We start from the raw sequence: 23,868 nt of genomic DNA, 5'->3' as shown, positions 1-23,868 counted from the left end.
ATCTCAAACTCAAACTCAAAGGCTTTTTTTTTTTCTCTCAAACAAATAAATAAAAATAAAAACCTTCAAAAGCTCAAAGCATCACTGAAAGTGAGAACAAAGATAGAATTTATCATGCATATTCTACCGCAATGAAACATAGACATCATATATCACGCCCTAAAATAAGGTGTCATAAAAGTCAAACAAATGAAATTGAGGAACAAATAATGAAGCACTTAGCAGAAGAAAAAAGAACAGAGAAAAAGTAGAAAATTGAGAAAGGGATAAGATCGAAAAGGGGCATCCAAGAAATTTGAAGACAGTGTTGTGAAAAATGACCAGCTACCAAAAGACATTCACAAAAGGCCAAGCTTCTTCATCACTTAATACATATTCCAAAGTACATATACAGAAACTCAATAGGGTATAGAAAAATACAAAATATGGATATAAAAAGACCTAAAGAACCAACAAAAGTTACGTTGAAAGCTATGCTATTCACGAGGTGAAAGAAAGCGCAACACCCCCACACCCCTCAATCATCATTGACAAAATGCACAGACCAACGTGACCACCATGACAAGCACATCCACATGATGGTTCTCTCAACAAAGTCCTCTTTTCACACTTTCCAACTCTTGAGCAATAATAGTAACAAAACTAATTAATATAATCTAGCCTCACCGGTTGTGGAGAGGATCTGAAGCGTTGGGAACTTTCCTCTTGTTTGAGAAGAACACATCAAATGAATGCCTCAAACGTTGATGCTTCTGCCTTTGATGCATATTTGTTGAGTGGGTTTTTATGCCAACGTTAACCATCGCTGCTTCCTTCTCTCCACAAACTAACAATGAGAGAAAAGCCAGGACCATTAGCTTCCGCAACAACCCCACTTGCAAAGACTTCCGAGAATGCATGTTTCTTCTTCTTTTTCTTCAAAGTGAGAGTGTGAGACACAAAGTGATAGGTCCAGCTTGAAAAAAGAAGGAAGACAAAAAGAGAGGGGGGGTTGTGTTTAGATAGAAATCGTACCAAAGGGAAACTGGGAAAGCTATATCGCTTTGTTTGGCAGTGTAAGAGGAAAAAGGTGACGTGGTGGTGTCATTGAGTATACCCTGCAAACAGGGGACACGTCTCACGAGGGAACCCTTATATATTGCTTTGCTTTGCTTAGTTTATTTATTCTTTGTGCTTAACGAGAACTTTTCTTCCTTATTTTGCTTTTATTCTAGCTTTCAGTCCCCTTAATAATGGTCACTCTAAGTCCAATTTTTATGGCACATAGTATGCAGATCTTGGCTCTTGTGCTTTTATTTTGTCCTTGTAGTGATTGTCGGCTTTGGAAAGTAGTCAATTTAACTCTTTATTGCTACTTTTTTGTAGCCCAGAAAAATCCACCAGTTTATACCTGAAAAAGAGTGAAATCCATTTTTTTTTATGAACAAAAAGAGTGAAATCCTATTCTTTCAATGACTTTTCTTTTTCATACTCATGCAAAAGCTTACACTTAGCAAGAATATAGTAATTTTTTCTTTAATGATGGGTATGTAAACTATAACGATGTTTGCTTGAAATACACGGTTTGAGTGGTCAAATCATGCTTGAAACTAACCAACCAACGGTCCTTCCCGATAACTTTATTAGCTAAATGGCATCAATAAAACAAGTCTGGACTCTCCAACCCAAAAACTGAGAAAAGGGGCAGCTCATAGTTCCATGTGTTCAATCGGCTCACGACATTGAAAATGGAAAAAGAAAGCTGAGAGAAATTTAAATAAAGCATGATATCATTTACGTGAACAAATTCGAGGTTTGCCAAATTTGTCTATATCTTGTATTTACTTTTGTTCTTTCTTTCTTTTCTTTTTAATTTGAGTAGTACTTTTATTCTTTCTTAATTTCTTGTTACTAATAATGATCTGGTATTATTCAGGAGACAACAAATGTTGGAAGTGATAAATATTTTTATTATTGCCATTTTTTTAATGCGTCATGGACCTCTCGTGTTGCTAATTTCGATTGCATGCGTCTTCTTCTTCACGCTCATAAAGTTTCTATCAAAAGAAGTTGATAATCACAATGGCAAGCCTAAATTATGAGGTTAATTGCATAGATTACTCTAAGTGCTTGCACTGTGTACTCCAAATTATAAAAACTTGCTGTCAATATCCTAATTAATTGAGACAAATTTAGCGTTACAACCTACCACTCAAAAAATCTTGTTAACTTTTAATAATTACTAGTTATAAATACATGTGATATGTGGAAAAATATAATACAATTTTTTTTTTTTTTGAAGAGATATAATACAATTTTTTTATAATAATATAATGCAAAATTTGTAACAACAATAAATGTTATATATAGGTATAAATGTGCTACAAAAGTGACCTTTAAAAGATGAAATAACCAGCCCTCTCACAGTATGAAATTTGTTGACCCGTTCCAATTTCCAAACATAAAAAAAAAAAAAAAAACAGAATTTATAACTGAGTGAGAGGCCATCACAAAGGGGAGATTATTAGATACTAGCACAGAAAATAAATAAAACCAAATTGTTACAAAAAAGTAACTTCTCTAAAATGATTTTTTAAGTTTATATCCTATTATTTAATTGGATAGCTCACCACTCTCAGTCTCTGCTTTTGCAACACTTATTCAAATAAAATAAAATTCCCTCAAGACGCAGTACAGAAATATGTTCGTTTGCCCAAAAAACATTTGTTCTTTTTTCTTAAAATTTCAGCCCAATACAGACCAAATTTGACAAGACACGTGGGTATCAATGGGCCTGCCCTTAGGCCAGCACAAATCTTTCTTTTTTGGGCTCCCCATGTGCTTAGTAAATGGGCCTTATTAGTTCTGCTTGATCTGTATTTGGGCTTTTTTTCACAAATCCCAACTCTTTACTCTCTCTCTCTCTTACACCTAGGCCCAAATCCAAAGCCCAACATCTCCTTCTTTCTTTTCTGTCTGTTCTTTTGCCTTATCTCAGTTTCTTTTCTTAGCTTTCTTTTTGTTTTTCCGTTAAACTTAGAAAGTAACTAACCTCAAAACTCACTTCCCAGCTCTTCTCTTCGCTTCACCACCATGATCTCCATCACTTCCACCGAGTTGAACTACCTCGTTTTTCGTTACCTCCACGAATCAGGTTTTTTAACCGAACATCTCTCTCTTCTTTTTATGTTTTTTTTTTTTTTATTACACAAAGATCTCTTTTTTACTATGATGTTTTGTTTTTTTGTTTTTACTTTTTGAAAACTAGGGCTTATGACATATCCAATTATTATGGTATGTAATTTTTGTTTGATTTTGTACTATGTTTTGTGGTAAATAGAAACATTGATTAGTAAATACACCTACCTAGGTTGCGTTTGGTAAATCCTTAATCCAAATTCATAGATTTTAAATCTATGGATTTTGAATTTCCTTGTTTGGATAATACATGTATTCAAGTATTTGAAACTCAAAATGCACAACAGCAAACCACAGTAGCAGAGAATGTTATGAGATTCTACAACTTTGTAATCAGAAAAATAAGAAAAAACAACAACAACAACAACAACAACAACAACAACAACTTATCAAAAAAAAACAACAACAACAACAACAACAAATGCCCCATCTTAGATTATCTTTCACGATACCATGATAAATTACCGGTTGTCCCAGAAGCTTTCAGCTATTAGGAAATGGTAAGTTTAATTACTTGCCACCGTTCTAACAATCTTGAAAGGCTTTTTAATGGGGTTTGATGTTTAGGGGTTTTGGTAATGAAAAGATTGGGTTTTGAATATGTTTGACGGTTGGTATTAAAACAGTGAAAAGAACGAGAAATGGAGAAAGAAAATTACTAGGCAATCACATCTAGCTTTCTATGAGTAATCACGCACTCAAAGCTTTAAAAGAAGCTGCTAAATTTATTAATAATCTCACTATGAACGTTGTTGACAACATTAAAGCCCTTATATAGGCTATAGTTGTATAGCGAAATCATTTCCTAGAAGCACTAGTATTTTAACGAACTTATTCCTAAAAAGACTAGGATTACTAATATGAAAGAAAAAATACTTAACTCATAAACCAAATAGGAAAGAACTCAAAGAAAAAATAAACTTATGGGCCTTTGGTATAGCCAATGACAGCCCATTCCAGAAAATTTAGAGTAAATTGCCCTTATTCTTATAAACTTAATTAAAACTGAACCAGAACCTTTCTAACCTAAAAAACTTAATAATAAGACTCAATAAAAGCTAAAGTAACATATGAAAGTTGCCAAGAAGGCCATACATCAAAGTTAGACCAGAATTCTTGAATCTCTTTTGTATTTAATCTTGTTTTTCCTCGAACTCCCCTATACTATTTGCGTCATTAGATCCATAATAGAACCTGCATTAACAAAATTGATATAAAACAATTCATTGCTTCAATCTTTCAAAACCATACAGCAAATGGTATATTTTCCATCTTATACTCGTAATCAGAACTAGTGTAGCCAAAGGCAAGTCAGGTGCTCACCTAGACGTTAGGGTGAGCTGAGGCACCTTTAAAGCCTCGAGGCAACGTGCCTTTAGTGAGGCACTTGCCTTTTAGAGCCTAAGCAAGTGCCCAAGCACTTTAAATAGATTGTACAGTTTTTGAGGCAAGAGCCTAAATGAAGTTCCAAAGGAAAGAAAAAGCAAAAAAAAAAAAAGTTTTGTAATTTGGCAAAAAAAGGTAGTTCTATACTCTTTCTTCTTTTTTTTGATAAGTAGTAGTTCTATACTCTTTCTCCTGCTCCTTTCTCTATCCCACCGCTCTTTCACATAAATTTAGAATTTAAAAAAATAATAATAATTCAATCATATAATCTTTTAGCTTTGATAGTCGTTCCATTGAAATTTTTTATACAAGATTATTGTAAATTCTCTTCTTAGATTAATTAATAGAACCTCTTGCCAGTTTGGAAAATTCAAACCATGCCTAATAAGTATTAGATACATATGATTTGAATTCATTTTATGTAGAATAACTGTAATTAGAGTTCAACGGCTTGCTTCACTAGGGCAAGCGCCTTTTTGGCACTTCACGCTTCAGGCAATACACCAGGACATGGGGCCTTGAGGTTGCCTTTGCCCTTTGACTACACTGATTGTAACTCTATATGCTCTGCCAATACAAGACTAAAGCAACAAATATATATTAAAAAAGCCAATATGCACAAACCCAAATTATCACAACCAACTTCCAACTAATAAAATCAAAATCCAATTATCAATACTTATGAACTGAATCCCTTAAACCTGACCAAGAGACCCACACTTCAAAACCAACAAACCCTACAACTCACATATAAGAAACACTTTCAACAATGAAAACCCAAAATCCCAATTCTGAAACAAATATTGACAAAAAAAAAAAAAAAAAAAAGGTAATCATCACCTGTAGTGTAGATGTGTGAATTCAAGTAGCCAAAGCACTAACACATAAAATCCTTGACGAAAATGAAGACGCTTTTGGACCTAGAATTTGGCCAATGTCATTTGTAGAGCTCATAGTAGAAACCTTCATGGACCTTGATGGTCTTCAATTGGTCACCATCTTGGACTGCAATTAGATGGTATAGCTGACAAGCGTGACCTCCTCATCTTCTTTGAGTAGATATGTTGGAGTGACTATGGTTTCAGCCAGTGACAGAGAGAGGGAGAGGGAGACCTTTGTTCAAAAGGAGAGAGCTGATTGTGAAGCCATCAAAGCACTATGAAGATTTGTAATCAACACTTTGACATGACTTGAAATTGAGTTAACTGATTTTTCGTTTTATATTAGTGATGGATTTGGCCCAAATATAAATGAATAGCCAATTTAAAATATTCAAACAACAGATTTGGGTTTAAATTGGTGCTCGAGGTCTCTCTACAAATCATTGCTTGCCCAATCATCTTCCTTTATGAACGCTATATTGATATCTTATAAATTGGCAAATTCTCATCCTTGATGAGATACCATTAGGCAGAAAATAAATTTACTGCTGAACATACACTTAGAAACTTTTCCATTTAAATAAAATATATACCATTTATGATGCTTTCTTACATTCTTTTAGTTGTTTCATTAATTTCTGTATAATCTCCTCCAGGTTTTACACATTCAGCTTTTGCTTTTGGATATGAGGCAGGGATCAATAAAAGCACATTTGATGGTAACTTAGTTCCACCAGGTGCTCTTGTTACATTTGTCCAAAAAGGAATTCAATATCTTGAGCTGGATGCAAATTTGAGTAGTGTAAGCATGATTATTTATATTGTCTTCATTTCATATCCCTTTTAACTTGTAATATGTACACTCCAGAACTTTCTGCTGATTTAAGTCTCTGTTAGGTCTCCAGACAGATGTTGATATGGATGATGATTTCTCATTTCTACAACCTTTAGATCTTATTACAAAGGATCCATATGAGCTACAGAAAATTATAAAAGCTAAAAAGGAAAATCTACAAAAGGATAGGCTTGAAGAAAACGGGAAACATAATGAGTCCAATCACGAAATTGAACAAGAAAATGTGCAAGAAAGAGAGAAGGAGAAAAAAGGGAGAGAAAAAGAACAAGAACAGGATAAAGAGAAGATAGAGAAGGATAGGGAGCGAGAAAAGGGTAAAGATAAGGAAAAGCCCCATCAGGATCACATTGATAAAGAAAAGTGTGAAGATAAGGTCATAATGGAACATGAAGAAAATGGAACTGCAGGAGGTGATTGACACATTCCATTTCTCTTGCTGATTTATTTATAAAATTGTGTCTTATCCTTATATGGGCATCATTTAAAAAGCATATATGCCATTACAATTACAATAAAAATAACTTGACACGAAGTAAATCGAATCTCTTCTGTTTCTTTTCTTTCTTCTCGTTGCAACCATAAATCAATATTTCTCTCTTGAACCCTAACCCTTCTCTAAAAAAGTTCTAAACCCAGAATTCATGAAGCCTCCTAAACCTAACCCACCACAACTACATGTAGACAAATTCCCCAATTTTTCCTACGTCAAGTAGCCCCCATATTGGTGATCCTAACCAGCTTTGTCAGTGTCTGACTAGGACTTCAGTGCTGATGAAAGTGGACTTAAGTGTATGCCATGTAGCCCTAACCATTAATTGACAGCCTGCATGTGCTTCAAATATAACTGACCTTTTCTATTTTCTTACTTTCTTTATTTATTTTTAATTTTGCGTCCGATGAAGTTATGCTCTGATGGTTCTACACGGGGCTTAAATCCATGCAATGTGTCATGCAACAAAATCACTGTATGCCATATAGTAGAAGGCATGAACAACATGCAAACATAGTTGGATGATGTTTGGCTTTTGCATTATTATAGCTGTTTTATGGTCTGCAATAGGTCTTGCATCGTACCTCATTTTTCATGTGGTGGAATAGCATTACTAGAATGATTCTGAGATCACTGTCTTTCTCCAGCACACTCAAACACGCATGACCATCTTCCATTCTGTTAAGATGGCTAATTGAATACTGTTTTCTCACATGTGAGCATTTAATACGTTTTTGGATATGCTACATAGGGCCAGAACCAATGGACATCTCAACAAGCTCAACATCTTTGCCTTGTGAAATTCCTAGTTCTGATGTAAAAATTCTCGAAGGTCACACCTCTGAGGTTTGGACATATCCCTGTGTCATTCATTAGTTTCCCATTTTTAATTGGCTGCCTTTTATGTTCTGAACTTGTTCCTTAATTGCCAACAGGTTTTTGCTTGTGCATGGAGTCCATCAGGTTCGCTGCTTGCATCTGGGTGAGTCTAATGTCTTTAAAAGAGATGCTTCTGATAAGAAGTATTTCATCAGTGTGTCCAGAGTATATCTCAATTATTGTTCACAGTTGCTTTTCTCATTCTTCTTTCCTGTCTACACTTACAAATATTTCTCCTTTTCTAGTCTTTTTTTTTACACCCTACTTCTTGTATATGCGAGTTTCACATTGGAATAATTTAGGTTTTGTATATGGGCTGCTCGAATTAACCTTTGAAGGAAATTTTCATTAAAATATTTCTTAGCTATTTAAAACCTCAGTTTCCACTTATCTCTAATTATTGGGTAAAGGTTTGTCTGAAGCTTGTGAAGCACAAATGAACAAATTCTTTAGCAAGCAAGATGCATAAGCTTCCGCAGCTGATAGCTAACTATAGTAGTGTTTACGTTTTTTGTTGTATTTCTTTTTCTGATACTAGTTTGACTAAAGTTTTTATATTAGTTCAGTAGGATTCAATTTCCTTATATCAATTAAAAAGTGGGGCTATATAGTTGGCTGAATTGCACTGCACCATGTGGCTCTTCTTTGTCTTTATTCTTGAGGTCTTCACTTCCAGTTCAAAATTCTTATCTTTTAATCTGAACAATAATTTTTTATTTGCTGAAATGGTAATAATATATTATAAATCTTTTGCACCATAAATTGTGTATGGGTATAAAGGGTGGAGCCAGATACATTGAGTAGGGCAATTGGCCCCACAGAATGTTTTTTTTTTTTTTTAAAGGTTCTTTGGGGTAAGTTCAAAACTTATGAAAAAGTTTTGGGAATAAATCTGATTGCACCTACTAAATAAAGGTGTCCAGTTAAGATTTTTTTTTTTTTTTTAACCCCTTTATCTCATTAAATGATACTCATATAATTAATTGAAGAGTTCTCTAACATTCTTTTTCAAAAATTTTGAAGTAATAAAACTATGTAATCAATTAAATTCTTTGGTTAAGATATGTGCTTCAATTGAGTCAACTACTTGGCTTTTATATACAATAGGGGTTGTTTTGTGGTTTAGGATTTACATCACATAATTTTTAATAGATTAAAATTATGTGTTTTTGATAGGACAAGGTGGAATCAATTTCTTCAAATATGGATTATGTGGTAATTTTATAGTTAAATTAATTGCTTGGCTGAAAATATTAATTAGATCATAAATGTCCTATTTGAGTTAAACTAACTTTGTGACATTTCACTTATCCTAACAAAAAAAAAAAAAGACTTTTCAACACACTCTATTAGGCTTCCAAATATTTAAACTCATTATTAAAATTATAAAGCATTGTTTATTTATTTTGAAAATGATATTTGAGAAAAAATTATTGTGTTATTAACTTATTATATTTTTAAAAAAATTCATATCTTTTAAAAATTTTTTTATATCCTCCACCCTAAATAATTTTTGGCTTTGCTCCTATTTTTGTTTGCGCACACACGTTTGTTTGCATGGCAAAGTTTTTAGCTCACATCAAAAGCTGCTTGTCAATGCTTTTTGATTAAGCTAATTAACTAAACTGATACAGATGACAAGAATGTAAGTTGTGAACTTGTGATATGTCCTAGTAGTGAGATGAGGCTTCCACTTCATTGATATGGTGAAAGATTTGTAATTGGATAGGGTCTTACCAAGCTTGTTATTGTCTCTGGTAATTTTTAATATTTAGAGATGAGGCCTTCATTATCTTTTCTCTGATCTGTTTTAGAAAACATGGAGCTATAACATGCACATGAGCAGCATCTGAATTATATGACTATAATGGAACCATGCTGTTCCACATCATCATTATTATTTAATCAAGTGGTTGGAACAATTATTTTGCCTCTAGAAGTATATAAAATAAAATAAAAAGTTCCAACAACTTAGGAGCTCTCACTCTCTCTCTCTCTCTCTCTCTCTCTCTTCACACCTAACCATTATGTGCTCAAATTATTTTATAATTTTCCAATATATAGGTCTGGAGATTCAACTGCCAGAATTTGGACCATTGTGGATGGACCTAGTATCTCTAGTGTGCAAGATGGACCTTTAAATGTTGCAGTGTTGAAGCATTTCAAAGGTAGAACCAATGAGAAAAGCAAAGATGTCACAACACTTGATTGGAATGTGAGTGTCTGTGTTATGATTATGGTTGACGTGCTTCCTTCATGTTATTCAAGTTTACATTCAAGATAAATTTTTAATTGGTAAGTTATATGCATATCTAGAGGATTTTGAATCCATGACTCACCCCCTCCCCCGAATCTATTTTTTAAGAAAGAAGTCCCATTTCAGTTAGAGCTTATTGGATATATCCAAGTTAGATAGCATTTTTCAACAGCAATGCAGCCTTAGTACCAAAATTTAGAGTCACTATGGAACCTCACTAGACTCGTAATGTAAAACAACACGGATGCAACACAAAACTAACGCGGACTAGTTATGGTCGGCCACATGTAATGTAAGACAACATGTTCCGATACCAAAACCAACACAGGACATAACCAAAAAACAAATGCAACACGAAAATTGAAGAACAAAAAAATAATAATAACCTAGGAATCAGCACCAAGCCATTAGAAAAAGTTCCAACTGAAATTTTATCCATTGTAAACTTGTCTCCATAGGAGTTAAGCATTAGACTACTAAAACTAAATCCTAATTATAATTGACTTGAGAAATCAATGGGGTCGGCCCATGGATTTTCCTTCCTTTTGCCGCATTTCGCTGAAAGGGTTGAAGGGAGATAGTGCATCAAGCTGTTCGCAAGGGCCAACTTAATCCTCTTCCCCAGGGATCCCTATCTCAATTATTGAATTACAAAAATACCCCTAACTCTAGGAGAATAAATAAAATACTAATAATATGTTGTCGACCTTGACTAATCTGTTGAGGATCCATTGCCGATCTCAAAATTTTGGAATAAAGGCTTGGTTATTATTGTTGTGACCTAATTAACCAATAAAATCTAAAATAAAATTCATTTGACCAATGAAATTTCAATCGAGTTCTAAGACAGCACTAAACTAAACTAAAATAAAATCATCCTCACGCTTTTCACATCAGCATGCCTTTTTAGCTCCAAGACGTGTTCATCTGTGTGTATTTATTCTCACTAGCGCCCTTTCCATTATATAGGGAGATGGGACATTACTTGCAACAGGTTCTTATGATGGTCAAGCAAGAATATGGAGTAAAGATGGTGAGTTGGTTCAGTTTGAAATATTGTTGCATGTTTTCTTTGAACTCTGTCAGTGCTTAAATCAAGCCAGAAAAGTACATGGGTACTTTCTTATTTTGCAATATCATCAGCTTTTGTATTAACAAATTGTGGGTCCTTGCTAGGGGAGTTGAGGAGTACATTAAACAAACATAAAGGTCCAATATTTTCATTGAAATGGAACAAGAAGGGTGATTTCCTTCTTAGTGGCAGTGTGGATAAAAGTGCAATTGTGTGGGACATAAAGACTGGGGAATGGAGACAACAATTTGAATTTCATTCAGGTACCACTTTACCCTTTTGTTTTGATAATTTCTGATGGCATATGGAATATCAATGTAGGATGTTCTTCTCTTCTTTCTTTTTGTTTTTTGGCTGGTTCTTAAAATGATAATGAAACTAAATTATTTTTTCAGCTCCAACTCTTGATGTTGATTGGCGAAACAACGTTTCATTTGCAACATGCTCAACTGACAGTATGATACATGTTTGCAAGGTTGGAGAGAATCGACCAATGAAAACTTTCTCAGGGCATCAGGTTTTTCCTAGCCATCTGTCAACTCATGATAAATCGTGAAAGTTCTTGTGTCTGTTTGTTTAGTTACCATATTAACTCTTAAACTAAACTCACGATAAACTATTTAGCATTTATATTTGCATTCATCCAACATATCTGTTACTTAAGGAAAATTAATGAGCAATGCTCAATCAAATTTGTGCTCGTATGGTATCTGCTTGTCACTAGTTTGATGAGCAGGAAATCGATTTGTGAGCACTGTTTAACTGTCAGCAGCATGTGCTCATATGAGCTTGTCACTAGCTTTTAAAATTGCTCAGGAGATGACAGAATTAGAAACTTATTTGGTTCTTGTGACCACCTAAATTTCAGGCTATGTTCATTTTAGGAATTAGTATATAAGAATGCTTCTCTATTGTTCCATTTTGTAAAAGGTTCTTGATAGGTCATCTATTGCTACAACTGGATGCCATCAATCAGTAAAAATACTATCAAATTGCATAGGTGATGATCACCAATTAGGTGGCACAGGTTGGATGCCATGGTGGAAGTTGGGAAAAAGCGCTGACCTCCATTTCTTGCCTTCTTTGATATCTTCTCCTTCCTTGTTACTACCTTTTGGATGCCAATGGCAGTTGGCTCAGGTGGTGAAGGTGTGGGGTAGGGCAGTTGCTGAGTTTGAAGCCTGCCTAGCTAAAAATATGAATAAAGAAAACTTTGCAAGGTGTCTTCTTTTCTGGATTATATTATCATTTTGTTCAGGGTTTTTGTCTCACAATTACCTTCTAATCAACTTCCTGCTCTTGTAAGTATAATCCCTAGAAAATGTTTAAAGAAAAATAGACTTAGTGATAGTGGCTATAAAAAATAATTAAATAAAATAAAATAAAAAGCTTAGTGACAGTGAAACTGTTAAGAAATTGAACACAATGATTTTAAATCGACTGTTTTGTTGTTTGGCCATTTCAGGGTGAAGTTAATGCTATCAAATGGGATCCAACCGGTACGCTGTTGGCTTCATGCTCTGATGATTACACTGCAAAGGTGATCCCTATGATTATTAACCATGTCCTTTAGGTGTTACATATAGGCATTTACACCTGTTAGGATTCTTCTTTGCATTTCATGCCTTGCAACAGATAGAAGGTATTGTTTGCTCATGTCATAACCTTTATTAAATGTTTTCACTCATATCATATCCCTCCATTCCATGTATTCCCCAACTCTTCTTAAAATTTCAATTTAGTTCTGGCCCGGCATACTTTTATACTCTTCCAGTGCCCTTTATAGTATTGAAAAATTCTGTTTAATGGGGTTTCTTAAATTGTCTTTTAATCTTTTTCTTGACTATATTGACAACTACTACAAGCTTTTGACAGATATGGAGTATGAAGCAGGACAAGTATCTGCACGATTTGAAGGAACATGTTAAGGTACAGATTTTCCTCCATTTTATTTCCCTTTCTTCCTTTACACTCTTTTCTGACATTTGAATCCTAGACTTCTGTTTGTGATGAATTTATTTTTTTGTAGGAGATATATACCATCCGATGGAGTCCCACTGGACCGGGTACAAACAATCCAAATCAGCAGTTATTGCTGGCAAGGTACATGTGCTCTTATCTCACATCTAAGTAAGGCAATGTGTTGGATTTAAGTAGGTACTTGTCCTATCTATACGTTCAAACAGTACCTAAGTTACATAAATTTGGGGCAGTATGCATCCCTGTTGGCCCACCATCCCATCCCATTAATTAATAAAATGCATGTACTCTTTAGGACGTATAATGAACCCCCCCAAATAATCCCTCCAGTTTTCTCAAACCAAAAGAAACCTCTCTCACACCAGAGAAAAGAATAAATACATGTCATTACTAAGCATCGCAAGAATATTATTGCCTTATTTTCCTCCATTGTGTTGCTTTTTGTAGCATTTTGTTTTCTATTTCCTTTTTTGCAAATGGTCAAGCAAAATTAGCAAATACATGCAGGCTGACACAAGAATAACAGACACATGAATGTAACTATATATTATTTTTTTTCAAGTGCACTAGGCCTATAGATATAGGCCATCTTGAACTGACTATAACATCCAGTAAAAGAATGTAGGCCCTTGCATTGTTCTGGCCCTCCTTGATCTGCCATGGTGGTGGATCTCTGATATTGTCACCAGGCAGGGTGATGTTGGACAAGTTATCTCTTCAATCAGACAGTAACTGGCTGACTGCGGACGTACCAAAGTGTCCTAATGTCCATAGTCATTCTCAGGTTGATTGTTTGCCTGGTTGTGAGTTTTTGTTATTTTTGTTCCTGGAAAGTAATTTGTCTATGGACTTCATAACTCAATAAACCACTAAACATGTGTCACTTTAAACCCAGATATTTGGGGTAAGGCTGCCTACCAATCACCTCTCATAGACCCCGCAAAAGTGGGAGTTCTGTGCACTTCTATGCCTATCTGGCAGGTGAGTAGTAGACAATAGAGGTCATAGTGTATGAAGTGGAAAAATGCACACTACATGCAAAATACAATATCAGATCACAATTAAATTATGACGTGAACTAGTACTCAGCTATTGGTGTCATATCTTTATAGGTTTCTACATCTTTATTGTGTTTCTGAATTTTGCTTAAAAGATTCATATATATCGTATGCTTCCTGAATTTATCTTAGATTTGATATATAGAACTTTCCTTTCCCTTTTTAATGAGCATTAGGTGTTCAAAGTTCAAAAACCATTTTCTCTTCCACCCTAATTAAGTCAATTATTGCCTCATCAGAAAAGGGTCATGTTAAGAGGCATATTATCTCTAAAGTGCATTATAGTTATAGTTTTATACTATGTGTAAGCCGTGTCACGTTCCAATGCTAAGAAGATACTTCTTGCTTTTCTTGTCTGAAGATCATTTGGCAAATACACTATATGGATATTCCCTTTAGAATAGATTGCATTTTATAGTTACCCCAGTTTCTTTTTGTTGAGTTCTTTGAGAATACTCTCATGTTCCAACCTTGGGTTTGTATAGATAAATGATATTGTTACTTTTAAACAATATTCTTTGGTTGTTTATGCAATGAAAGAGCCTCCTAACCACTCATGTTATGAGTGCAGGCTCTGTGCCCGGGGGGCAACAAGTAATTTTCTCTCTACGTCTTCTTTTTATACCTGTAACCTCTTTTCTCCTTATTGATCAGCGCTTCCTTTGACTCAACAATAAAGCTTTGGGATGTGGAACTGGGAAGACTTATTTCCAGCTTCGATGGTCACAGGTATCAAACTTAAATCTGTAGCATATCATATAACATCGCATTTCATGCATTAGTCAAGTACTTCAAGCAGCAAGATCACATCACATCATTTTAGAAGAAATTCTGTAGGAACCTCATGATGTCCCCATTAATTAGATAGAACTGGAGATATGATGCAGCTTCTATTACTTAAAACATGGACAGAATAATTGCAGCATCAAATGCTATAGCTATCCATTTCATTATTGGCCCAGATGCACATGCATGTATTGTGGTGCTTTTTCATCTTTCAGCATAGCATGGATGGTTATGGTTATCCGAATTCCTTTCTTTTCTCCTCTGAAATCTGAATTCTTCCAATAGAGCATTTGAAGAGTATACCAAGAGGAGCTTTTGATTTCCTCAGTTTCTTGAAATTGACAATATAATGGCAGTAGTTTTATTCAAATTTGTATTGAAAAATGGTTTTCTGTTGCAACAGGGACCCTGTGTACTCTGTTGCATTCAGCCCTAATGGTGAGTATTTGGCCAGTGGATCTATGGATAAATGCCTGCACATATGGTCTGTGAAGGAAGGAAAGATTGTGAAAACATTAACTGGAAATGGTGGGATTTTTGAAGTTTGTTGGAACAAAGAAGGTGATAAGGTTGCTGCTTGTTTTGCTAACAACATAGTTTGTGTTTTGGATTTCCGAATGTAAAACTTGCATATTTCTTATTAATTTTTTAGGCTAAATTAGTCTGCCCATCCATCTATAAACACTGTGATAGATGACCTTAAAATGGAGGAAATTTTCTTTTTATATTCTGTACAGGGTCATTTGTGATATATACAATGGATCACATTTGTTCCAGATTTCTGATGTAGATGGAGGCTTTAGTTCACATAGTATGTTGTGAATTGCATGAAGTAGGGGTATATAATCCACTCTAAACGTTAGATCTTAACAGAATGCTCGTGTAACTTACTAGTAATTTGGAGAGAAAAAAAGGTGGAACCATAAACTACTTGTATTCCTACTATTTACAATATGGTATATCCCCAAAACAGTATATGACTTCATTATATACATTGGAAAGCTGAAATCATAGCAAAAGAGTTTACCCTCTGCATGGGGGGAATATGATAGCGGGACCTTGTATTGGTGACAATGCCAAGGGCTCTTGGACCAAATAGTTGACTTGTGTCTAAGATCTTTACTTTCAGTTCCTGGAAGCTAGGGCGTCTCTTCTTTACTCTTTTTTGGAATTTGGAGATCAGAGCATGGCTTGCTACTTGATTGTGTTTTTGTTATCATCGCTTCTTCTCTAGATATCTCATGCCCCATTTTCCCTTTGCTTAAGAGCCCGATCTACCAGAAACTACCTATTGCAACAATGAAAGGAGTTTTTTTTTTTTTGAGAAAATGATTTTGTATCATACTTGATGGATCCATTATTCCAATCACTAGTCGCAATTCCACACAATGCACTAAAATGCTATGCTAATGTGGTTAACATGCATATTTTATTTGTATTTTTTAGTCCAAAATTAAAGAGTTTGACCTAAATAGAATAAAATTTCATACTTTCGAACCCAAAAATTAAAAAAAATTAAAAAAATAAAAATAAAAATAAAAAGGAAGACTTGACTCTTATTACAAATTCTTTTCTATTTCTATAGATTTGGGGGAAAAAATGTGAATTTTTAGCACAAAATTAAAGAGCAACCTACAAGAAGAATCAAAATAAGGCTCCCAAAATGGACTTAATGGGTCCAAGTGGAACAAATGAACCAAAATGAACTAATTGGATCGCATGGACCGAAAGTATACTGAATGGATCGAAATGGACTAAATAGACCAAATTAACCAAAGTGGACCAAATGGACCAAAATAGACCAAATGGATCAAAGTAGACCATAATGGCATAAAATACTATACTAATGTAACTTAACAAAAACGTAGTAATAATAAAAACTACACTTTGACTTTTAGATATAACTAGTCGCATTGGAATAAATAATTATTTTTTATTGTAATATAATGTATAATTTTTTTGAAGATAATTTGTTTTCCCTAAAAATTAAACAATTTCTATTCAGTCCAATTAGGTCTACGTTGGTCCAATCGGTCAATTTTGGTCCCCCTTCAGTCCATTTTAGACTAATTGGACCTTAAATTGATTCTTTTTATAGGTTTTCTTTACAAGTTTAGCTCAAAAATTCTTTTTTTTTTTCCTTCATTTTTGGGTTGAAAAGTATGAAATTTTATTATATTTGGGCTAAACTCCATGGTTTTAAAAATCGGACCAGCCGGTTCAATTGAGAACCGGACCTTAATTCTATCGGTTATTAGTTAAAACTGGAAATGAAAGAAAAATTGGACAAACAGTACAAACTGCCGATTCAATCAGCATGACCGGAAACTGGTTCAGTTAAACCGGTTTTAACACTTCTTCATAAATACTTCAGCTGTTGTGTTTTTTAACCCCAAAAAAAAAAAAAAAATTAAAAGAGAGATCTTGTTTCAGATTTAAGAAGAGAGGTTTTGATTTTAAAAATACTCTCTCAAGTATAAAGTGGTGAAGCCTAAGACACCCACAATGACCCAAAACCATCAGATTTACTTTACTTACATTTTGCTCAAAAGAAAGAAAAAAAAAATCAGATTTACTATATTTGTGTTGAGAAAGAACCAAAGATAAGCAGATTTGTAATGATCTGTCTGCTTCATTGAGGCTTTTTTTTGCTGCTCTTGCCTCTTGCACATGCACATACTCACGAGAGAGAGAGAGAGAGATATGAAAAGCAAAAAGTGAGATGCGAAAATATAAAGAAGTATTGTTGAAACTTGAACCAAACGTGTAATTGTAAAGATTTCAAAATGTGTGGTAGTTGGGATACTAATGTGTAGAATGTGTGGAGGGAAAAAAAAAAATTCAAGTGGGCAATGATATTACTACCCATTGGTGCACTTACTTTTTGTTATTTGAAAGGTTAAAAAATAACTAAAATATTTTATAGTGGGCTTGTGAGTTTTGGGTGCTTGTATATGTTTTTTTGTTTTTGTTTTGGTTGAATTGTGTTGAGTGGTGTCTAAAAGTTGGTAAGCTAAAGTTTAATGTTTTACTATTATTTAATTTTTTAGTTAAAATGACCAGGTATAAAATTATTTATTTATTTATTTATTTTTATAATTATTAATTAAATTATTTATGATGTTAGTCGAACCTCAGTCTGACTAAAAAACTGATAATCAATCCCTTTTTTGATTCTTTCACTATATCAGTTTTTAAAACCATGCTAGACTCTTTAGTTTTGAGTTAAAAAATACAAAAAAAAAAAAAAAAAAAAATATTTATATATATATATATATATTAAAAAATAGACATTAGAAATTAAAAAAATGAGCCCTAAAAATGATAAATATTCAAAAGTCTTATTTAGTTCATTTTGTCCTCTTCAATCCAATATGGTCCTATTTAGTCCATTCTATCCACTAAAGTTATATTCGGTCCAATTCAGCCCATTTGGTCTTATTCAGTCCAATTCGTTCTAATTCAGTCCACGTTGGTCTTATTCAGTCCACTTCGGTCTAATTCGGTCCATTCAGCAACCTTGGCACTATTCACACCACATAGGTCCTATTCTGTCCACTTCGGTCTTATTTGGTCCATTCTGTCCACTTTGATCCACTTTCCTATTCGGTCCATTTTGGTTCTATTTGGTCCATTATGTCTCCTTCCGTCCTATTCAATCCACATTGCTTCTATTTGGTCCAGTCAGTTCACTTCAATCCACTTCCATCTTATTCAATCCAATTTGGTCCCTTTCAATCCATTCGATCCTGTTTGTTCTTATTCTCTATAATTATTGAAGCTTTGATTAGAAAACAATAATCAAACAACTACAATACATAAAAGAAATAATTAATTTTACAATAAATTCTATTACAATTAGATTGCAATCAAATCATTATTGCCTTATTGGATTGCCAAACTCAAATAAAGCTAGTGCAACAATTGTAAAAAAGTAAATAATTAAGAGTACAGAAAACACCCTGAAATTTTGCTTGGATATCGGTAATAGTAAACGTTAAATTCAATGCACATGAAGTATCAAACTGATAAATCTGATAAATATATATTAAAGAGATTGGAGGCACTGCAGTCACTGATAATTATAGAGATTGGCTGTTCATAATTCAAACAAAATATTATCATTGTCTTGTGTACAGGAAGATCACATATGCATCCAATGCTTTTTCAATAAGATATTGATTCAAAAACGTAGGAAAAATCATTTGTCAAAATGATCAACGCTAGTAAATTTACAATCTGCCCCAAAAAGAGAAGGAAAACCAACAAGTGTTGTAGGACTGTGTTACGAATGAATTCTTACACCAAATGGAAATCACCAAGAACAAGACCACTACAGTACACAAAAGTGATATCACTGCAGTTCTTAACCATTCACTTCTCAGAGCCTTCTGTCAATCATGACTAGCCTAGGCAACAAAAATCCAATCATTTTCAGTTACAAGTTAGAACACTCATTTCCTTCTCACTGTCCAGGTCTTCTCAACCAGCCGTGTCCTAATTGACAATGTCTGTCATTCTCTAACATCTTCAAAATAAGAAGCTGGTATTTCTGGAGGTGAAGGCATGGTTGCCACACATTTGAACTGTTAAGAGAAAAACAATGACTCCAATCAGATTTTACATTTTCAGTAATGTTAATATACAAGTCAAACTTATTATAGCATCTTCTATTTTTATTTTTTTTCCCCTTTTGGGGGTGACCAATTATAACTTATAAGTACATTACAACACATACCTTGTGCTGCTTGTATTTCCCTCTTACAGCTTGAAAAGTGCCACCTCTTCTACTCAGATACAAGTCATGTATAATAAGAACACATTCCTTTAAGTCAGCGGGCTTATATCCAGAGTACATTTGCAGGGCTGAACACTGTAAAATGTATTTACTTAATAAGTACCATCCATACAATAAATTTAACACCATAAATGAGCCTGCCTCTGACATCAACTCTTACCCAAGGGTGCATCTTTGGCCGGATCATAAATCTTGCCAAAAACATAACAGATGCAGCAACCATAGAAGGCAAAAATTTTACACAATGGTAATCTAACAAACTTAGCTCCGCAAGGTAGTAACCAAGGAACTCCAACTGAAGATTGGGAGTCTGCAGAAGACACCAGAATATAGTTAGTCAACAACATAAATTACCATTTTTGCTCATCAGTTTAAAAGACTGATACAGAGAGGATTCAGCTTACTTTGTAACTCTCTTGAGCAACTTTATTGAATCGTCTGCAAACCAAAATGGAAAAAAGTAACAACAATTAGTCCAATGTCCTGTTCTTTTCTGTACATCATCAATGATAAAGAAAAAACAATATAGCATGTTGATAATATCCTTGCCTTAGAAATGTCTTTATCGTAGGATTGCCCACTTCAAAACTCAGTGACTTAAGTATGTCAGCCTCCATTTTCACCACCTTTATAATCACCACAAAACTAATCTCAACAAAGAGCACAACAATAACCTAGGCCTCATTTGGAGAAGATGCAAAAACATAAAACCATTAGGGAAAAAAAAAAAAAAAAACAAAGTACCTCTTCCTTAGTATAAGTATTATCTGTTATGTAACAGAACTCTTCCACATGCGGAGGACTAATCTCTTCATACTTTCTACATGTCACAACAAATAACCATGCTTAGTAAGTGGGAAAAGGCCATCATTTTTTAACAAACAATCTCATATCTCATATCTCAAATCACAAAGAGTAGCAGCAATTTCAAGGAAGCTTACGAGGCAACAAGCATTGCTGAAACACCCAATAGCTGAAGCTTATGCCTATTGAGAGAATTCAAAGAAAGGTATCTATCAACATAAGAAATGGTGAGGTACAAAGTATCTGAAACCAGCTTGTACTCTTCTGCAACCTCAACCAACCAATCCACTAGTATACCCCTCATGTTAGAATTGACATCCTTCTGAACCCTCTCGATGTAATCAGGCAAAGGTCTTCTTTTTGGATCCACCTGAACATTCAATTAACCACCACAACATTTAGCCCCCCATTTCTCAAAATCCCAAACCCACCAAAACCCCAATCAACATAACCAATTTGAGTAGCTTATTACCAAATTAGATTGCCCAATATTCATACAATAACAACCAAATCTTAGTATCAATCCTTAATAGATTAATCATGGTCACTCGCAAAAATCCTTAATAGATAATGGCATTTTAATCTCAAAATTCTAAAATATTCTCTAAGCGGAGACTAATAGATCTATGTATAACACAGATTGCAAACATTTGTTTCTCTTAAAATCGACGAACACCCAATTGATAAAAGAACCAAATGAGTACAAAACAACATGGCCCAACTGAAAAAAACAAAACCAATCGAAAAAGCAATGGTGGACCTTCTTTACCTCCATGTTGTGAAGGTAGTCATAAATCTCAGAAACATAAGGCCCGCACATCTGGGGATCATCGGACTTGTCCTCATTGTCTTTGTCCTTTGTCTCCTCGAGCTTTGTAGCGGTTGTCGATGCCTTCTTGACACCCTTGGCCTTGGTTTTACTCTTGGGCTGTTTCTGTGGCGGCTCTTCAGAACCACCGGCATTTACGACGACGTTTGACGAGTTTGTAATCTCGCCCAACGCCACTCTCTTCTTGGCAGGCCTTTCCTCTTCAGCCATGGCGGCCCTCTTCTTCGCCAAGCGCGTCATGCGCACGCTCTTCCCTTGCTCCGCCATGGCAGTGGTTATATACGGTAGCTCTCACAAACCCACTTAGCCTTTTGGGTTTTGAAAGAGAGAGAGAGAGAGGACAGAGAGGGATTTGGAGAGTGAGAGGAGAGGAGGGTTTTGTAGTTTGAGCTTTGTAGAGAGAGAGAGAGAATCTGAAAGCGCCATTTGAGTTTATTTTAAAAGAAAAGAGTTGGCGCTTCTCTCTCTGTCAGTGTAAGTTTTTCTTTTCTCGGTTTGAGTTTTTTTTTTTTTTTTTTTTTTTTTTTACGTTTAAGAGGGTTTTGGGTTTTGGATTTCATTTGGGTGGGCTTTTTTTTCATTTTGGACAAGTTTTGGTGTTTTAAATTTTGAAATTTTGAGGGGCTGATTGCTTGCTCATTGCTGAGCTGATTTTTTAAGATTTAAGTTTTGCTTTGTGTTTGTGGTTAGGCGGGTCATTTTCCGCCAATGTGGTTCAGGTATTGACATTTATTTGGAAATTGAAAAACTTTATTTTATATATATTTATGGACTACACGTGTTAGTGGTACTTATGGTAATTGAAAAACTTTTTTTTTTCTTATATAAAAAAAAAATTATTCAGGGATTGTTTGGTATGTGTGTTTAAACACATGTTTTCAATTTTTAAACAATATCACACGTATTTTCAGACACTTTTTCACCCACATTAATTTTCAAAAAAACTAAAAACTGTTGTTTAAACACACGTACCGAATAGACCTTCACTATTTTACTTTTTTCCTCATTGCCTGTTTGATTTAAGTTTATTTCATGAAAGTCTTAAACAGAATGGCCAAACTCTTACTCAAAAATCAAAATATATTCTCCAAAAAATAAATAATATAAATATAAATTCTTAGTCATTACTATATTTTTGTTCAACTTATTTTCAAAACGGAATACATCAATAGAATAAGTTATTTTTAATTTTTTATACAAAACTAACACTTTTTAATATCAATCACCAATTTTACACATATTAGTGGAAAATATGGAGGAAACCCAACGGAACCAATCTATTTCTACCACATTCAAATATTTTTCTCTTCTTTTTTTTCCCCAACTTTTGGACTGCCAAAAGATTTTTGTTACTTTAATATATATATATATATATATATATAATTAGAAATGAGGAATTTGAATATCGAAAGTTAAATGTTTTCATTAAAAATACTAGAAAGTGACAACCAATTGAGTTTACATTGTTAATATATACTCCCAAACTTACATAAGTTACAATTCAATTGCTAACAGTTTTATGGTTCATTTCAATCTCAACCTCACTAATTGTAAGGAAAATTTTTTTATAACATGACAATCAAAAATACTCCATCTATATCTTTCTCTAAAAAATAAAAATAAAATACTCCATCTATATTCATTAAAAACTACTAATGAAGCAGCCTATCTAGTGGTAGTAAAATTGTGAAGGTTATCTATTACATTCAAATGACACCATTTTGTTGTGGGTGATAGTTTTCTTCTCCACTTTAGAGAAAGAGACTCTGCAATTGGGAAATACTACATAACCCAAAATTTATTAAAAAAAAAAAGAAAAAAAAAAAAGAAGGACAAAACCGGTAAAAAGATAAAAGTTTTAAACATTTTTAAAAAGAGTGAAATGATTATTAAGATAATGAATTTGAAGCATTGAACACCAAACATAGGGTTTTCACTAGTGGTTTTTGACATATATAAAGCATTTAAACTTTTGTAAGGTTGAATTTATTCAATTATGTATTGACTTTATTCCGTGCCAAATTTACTTGTAATTTAGTAATTAGATACCCTGTATTTAGGTGGAAATTATGTAAGGATAATGTGTGAGAGAATATGAAGAAATCTCAAGAAGTGTGCAATTCAAGGGAGTCTCGCGACTGGTAAGTCACCAGAATGGCACACTTGTAAAGCATGTAGAAGGAGCTAAAGGGTTGTGCAAGTTGTAGCACAACAAAACAAAACTCAGTTTGGTCAGACAGTTAGCTCGCGACTCGTTCTAGTCGCGAGGTCGAGTCACCAGAATGTCCTATTTGATGAAAACTGACTTTTTGCATTCCTCATACACCTTACTATAAATACACTTATACCCACAAAATGTAGAGAGCTTCTAGAGAAAATTTCAAAAGAAAAACCGTAAAGAAAAACAAAATTGACTCATCCACAATCTTCATATTTTGATTCTCTAAATTCCTCTACTCTCACCCTCTCTATTGACATATCCTTGAGAGGTACATTAGTCAAATCCTTATTTCACCATACCCATATCAGTGAGGAGGTATTTTGGTGCTTGGGAAGCAGTTCAAAAGGAACGAATTCATTTTGGTTGATGCAATGGGTTATTGCGGATCCGGTAA

General features: G+C 34.0%; 2 protein-coding genes across 3 annotated transcripts; one reads left to right on the top strand and one right to left on the bottom strand.

Annotated features, from left to right (window-relative positions):
• The first annotated feature begins 2,966 nt into the window (after positions 1-2,966).
• LOC126709658 (WD40 repeat-containing protein HOS15-like) lies at positions 2,967-15,598 on the top strand. Of its 2 annotated transcripts, XM_050409972.1 has the most exons (14): positions 2,967-3,133; positions 6,101-6,246; positions 6,350-6,710; positions 7,542-7,636; positions 7,726-7,772; positions 9,734-9,884; positions 10,896-10,959; positions 11,103-11,261; positions 11,394-11,515; positions 12,464-12,538; positions 12,874-12,927; positions 13,028-13,101; positions 14,691-14,765; positions 15,226-15,598. In XM_050409972.1, the coding sequence occupies exons 1-14, from the start codon at positions 3,073-3,075 to the stop codon at positions 15,443-15,445; spliced, it is 1,704 nt and encodes a 567-aa protein (XP_050265929.1). In that variant the 5' UTR covers positions 2,967-3,072; the 3' UTR covers positions 15,446-15,598. The 2 variants fall into 2 exon arrangements, with proteins under 2 accessions (XP_050265929.1, XP_050265937.1); XM_050409980.1 differs by lacking the exon at positions 2,967-3,133 and having other exon boundaries at positions 6,342-6,710.
• A 3,300-nt stretch (positions 15,599-18,898) lies between these two features.
• Positions 18,899-21,683, bottom strand: LOC126709648 (putative cyclin-A3-1). Its single transcript, XM_050409960.1, has 8 exons — positions 21,194-21,683; positions 20,562-20,794; positions 20,365-20,440; positions 20,170-20,246; positions 20,025-20,058; positions 19,781-19,930; positions 19,561-19,695; positions 18,899-19,408 (listed from the first exon to the last, which is right to left on the bottom strand). Exons 1-8 carry the CDS (start codon positions 21,518-21,520, stop codon positions 19,337-19,339), a joined length of 1,104 nt encoding a protein of 367 aa, XP_050265917.1. The 5' UTR covers positions 21,521-21,683; the 3' UTR covers positions 18,899-19,336.
• Positions 21,684-23,868: the final 2,185 nt, after the last annotated feature.

This window comes from Quercus robur, chromosome 2 (assembly GCF_932294415.1).
Source record: "Quercus robur chromosome 2, dhQueRobu3.1, whole genome shotgun sequence".
In the NCBI taxonomy this organism is placed as follows: domain Eukaryota; kingdom Viridiplantae; phylum Streptophyta; class Magnoliopsida; order Fagales; family Fagaceae; genus Quercus; species Quercus robur.
This window is presented reverse-complemented; position numbering and strand designations above follow the sequence as displayed.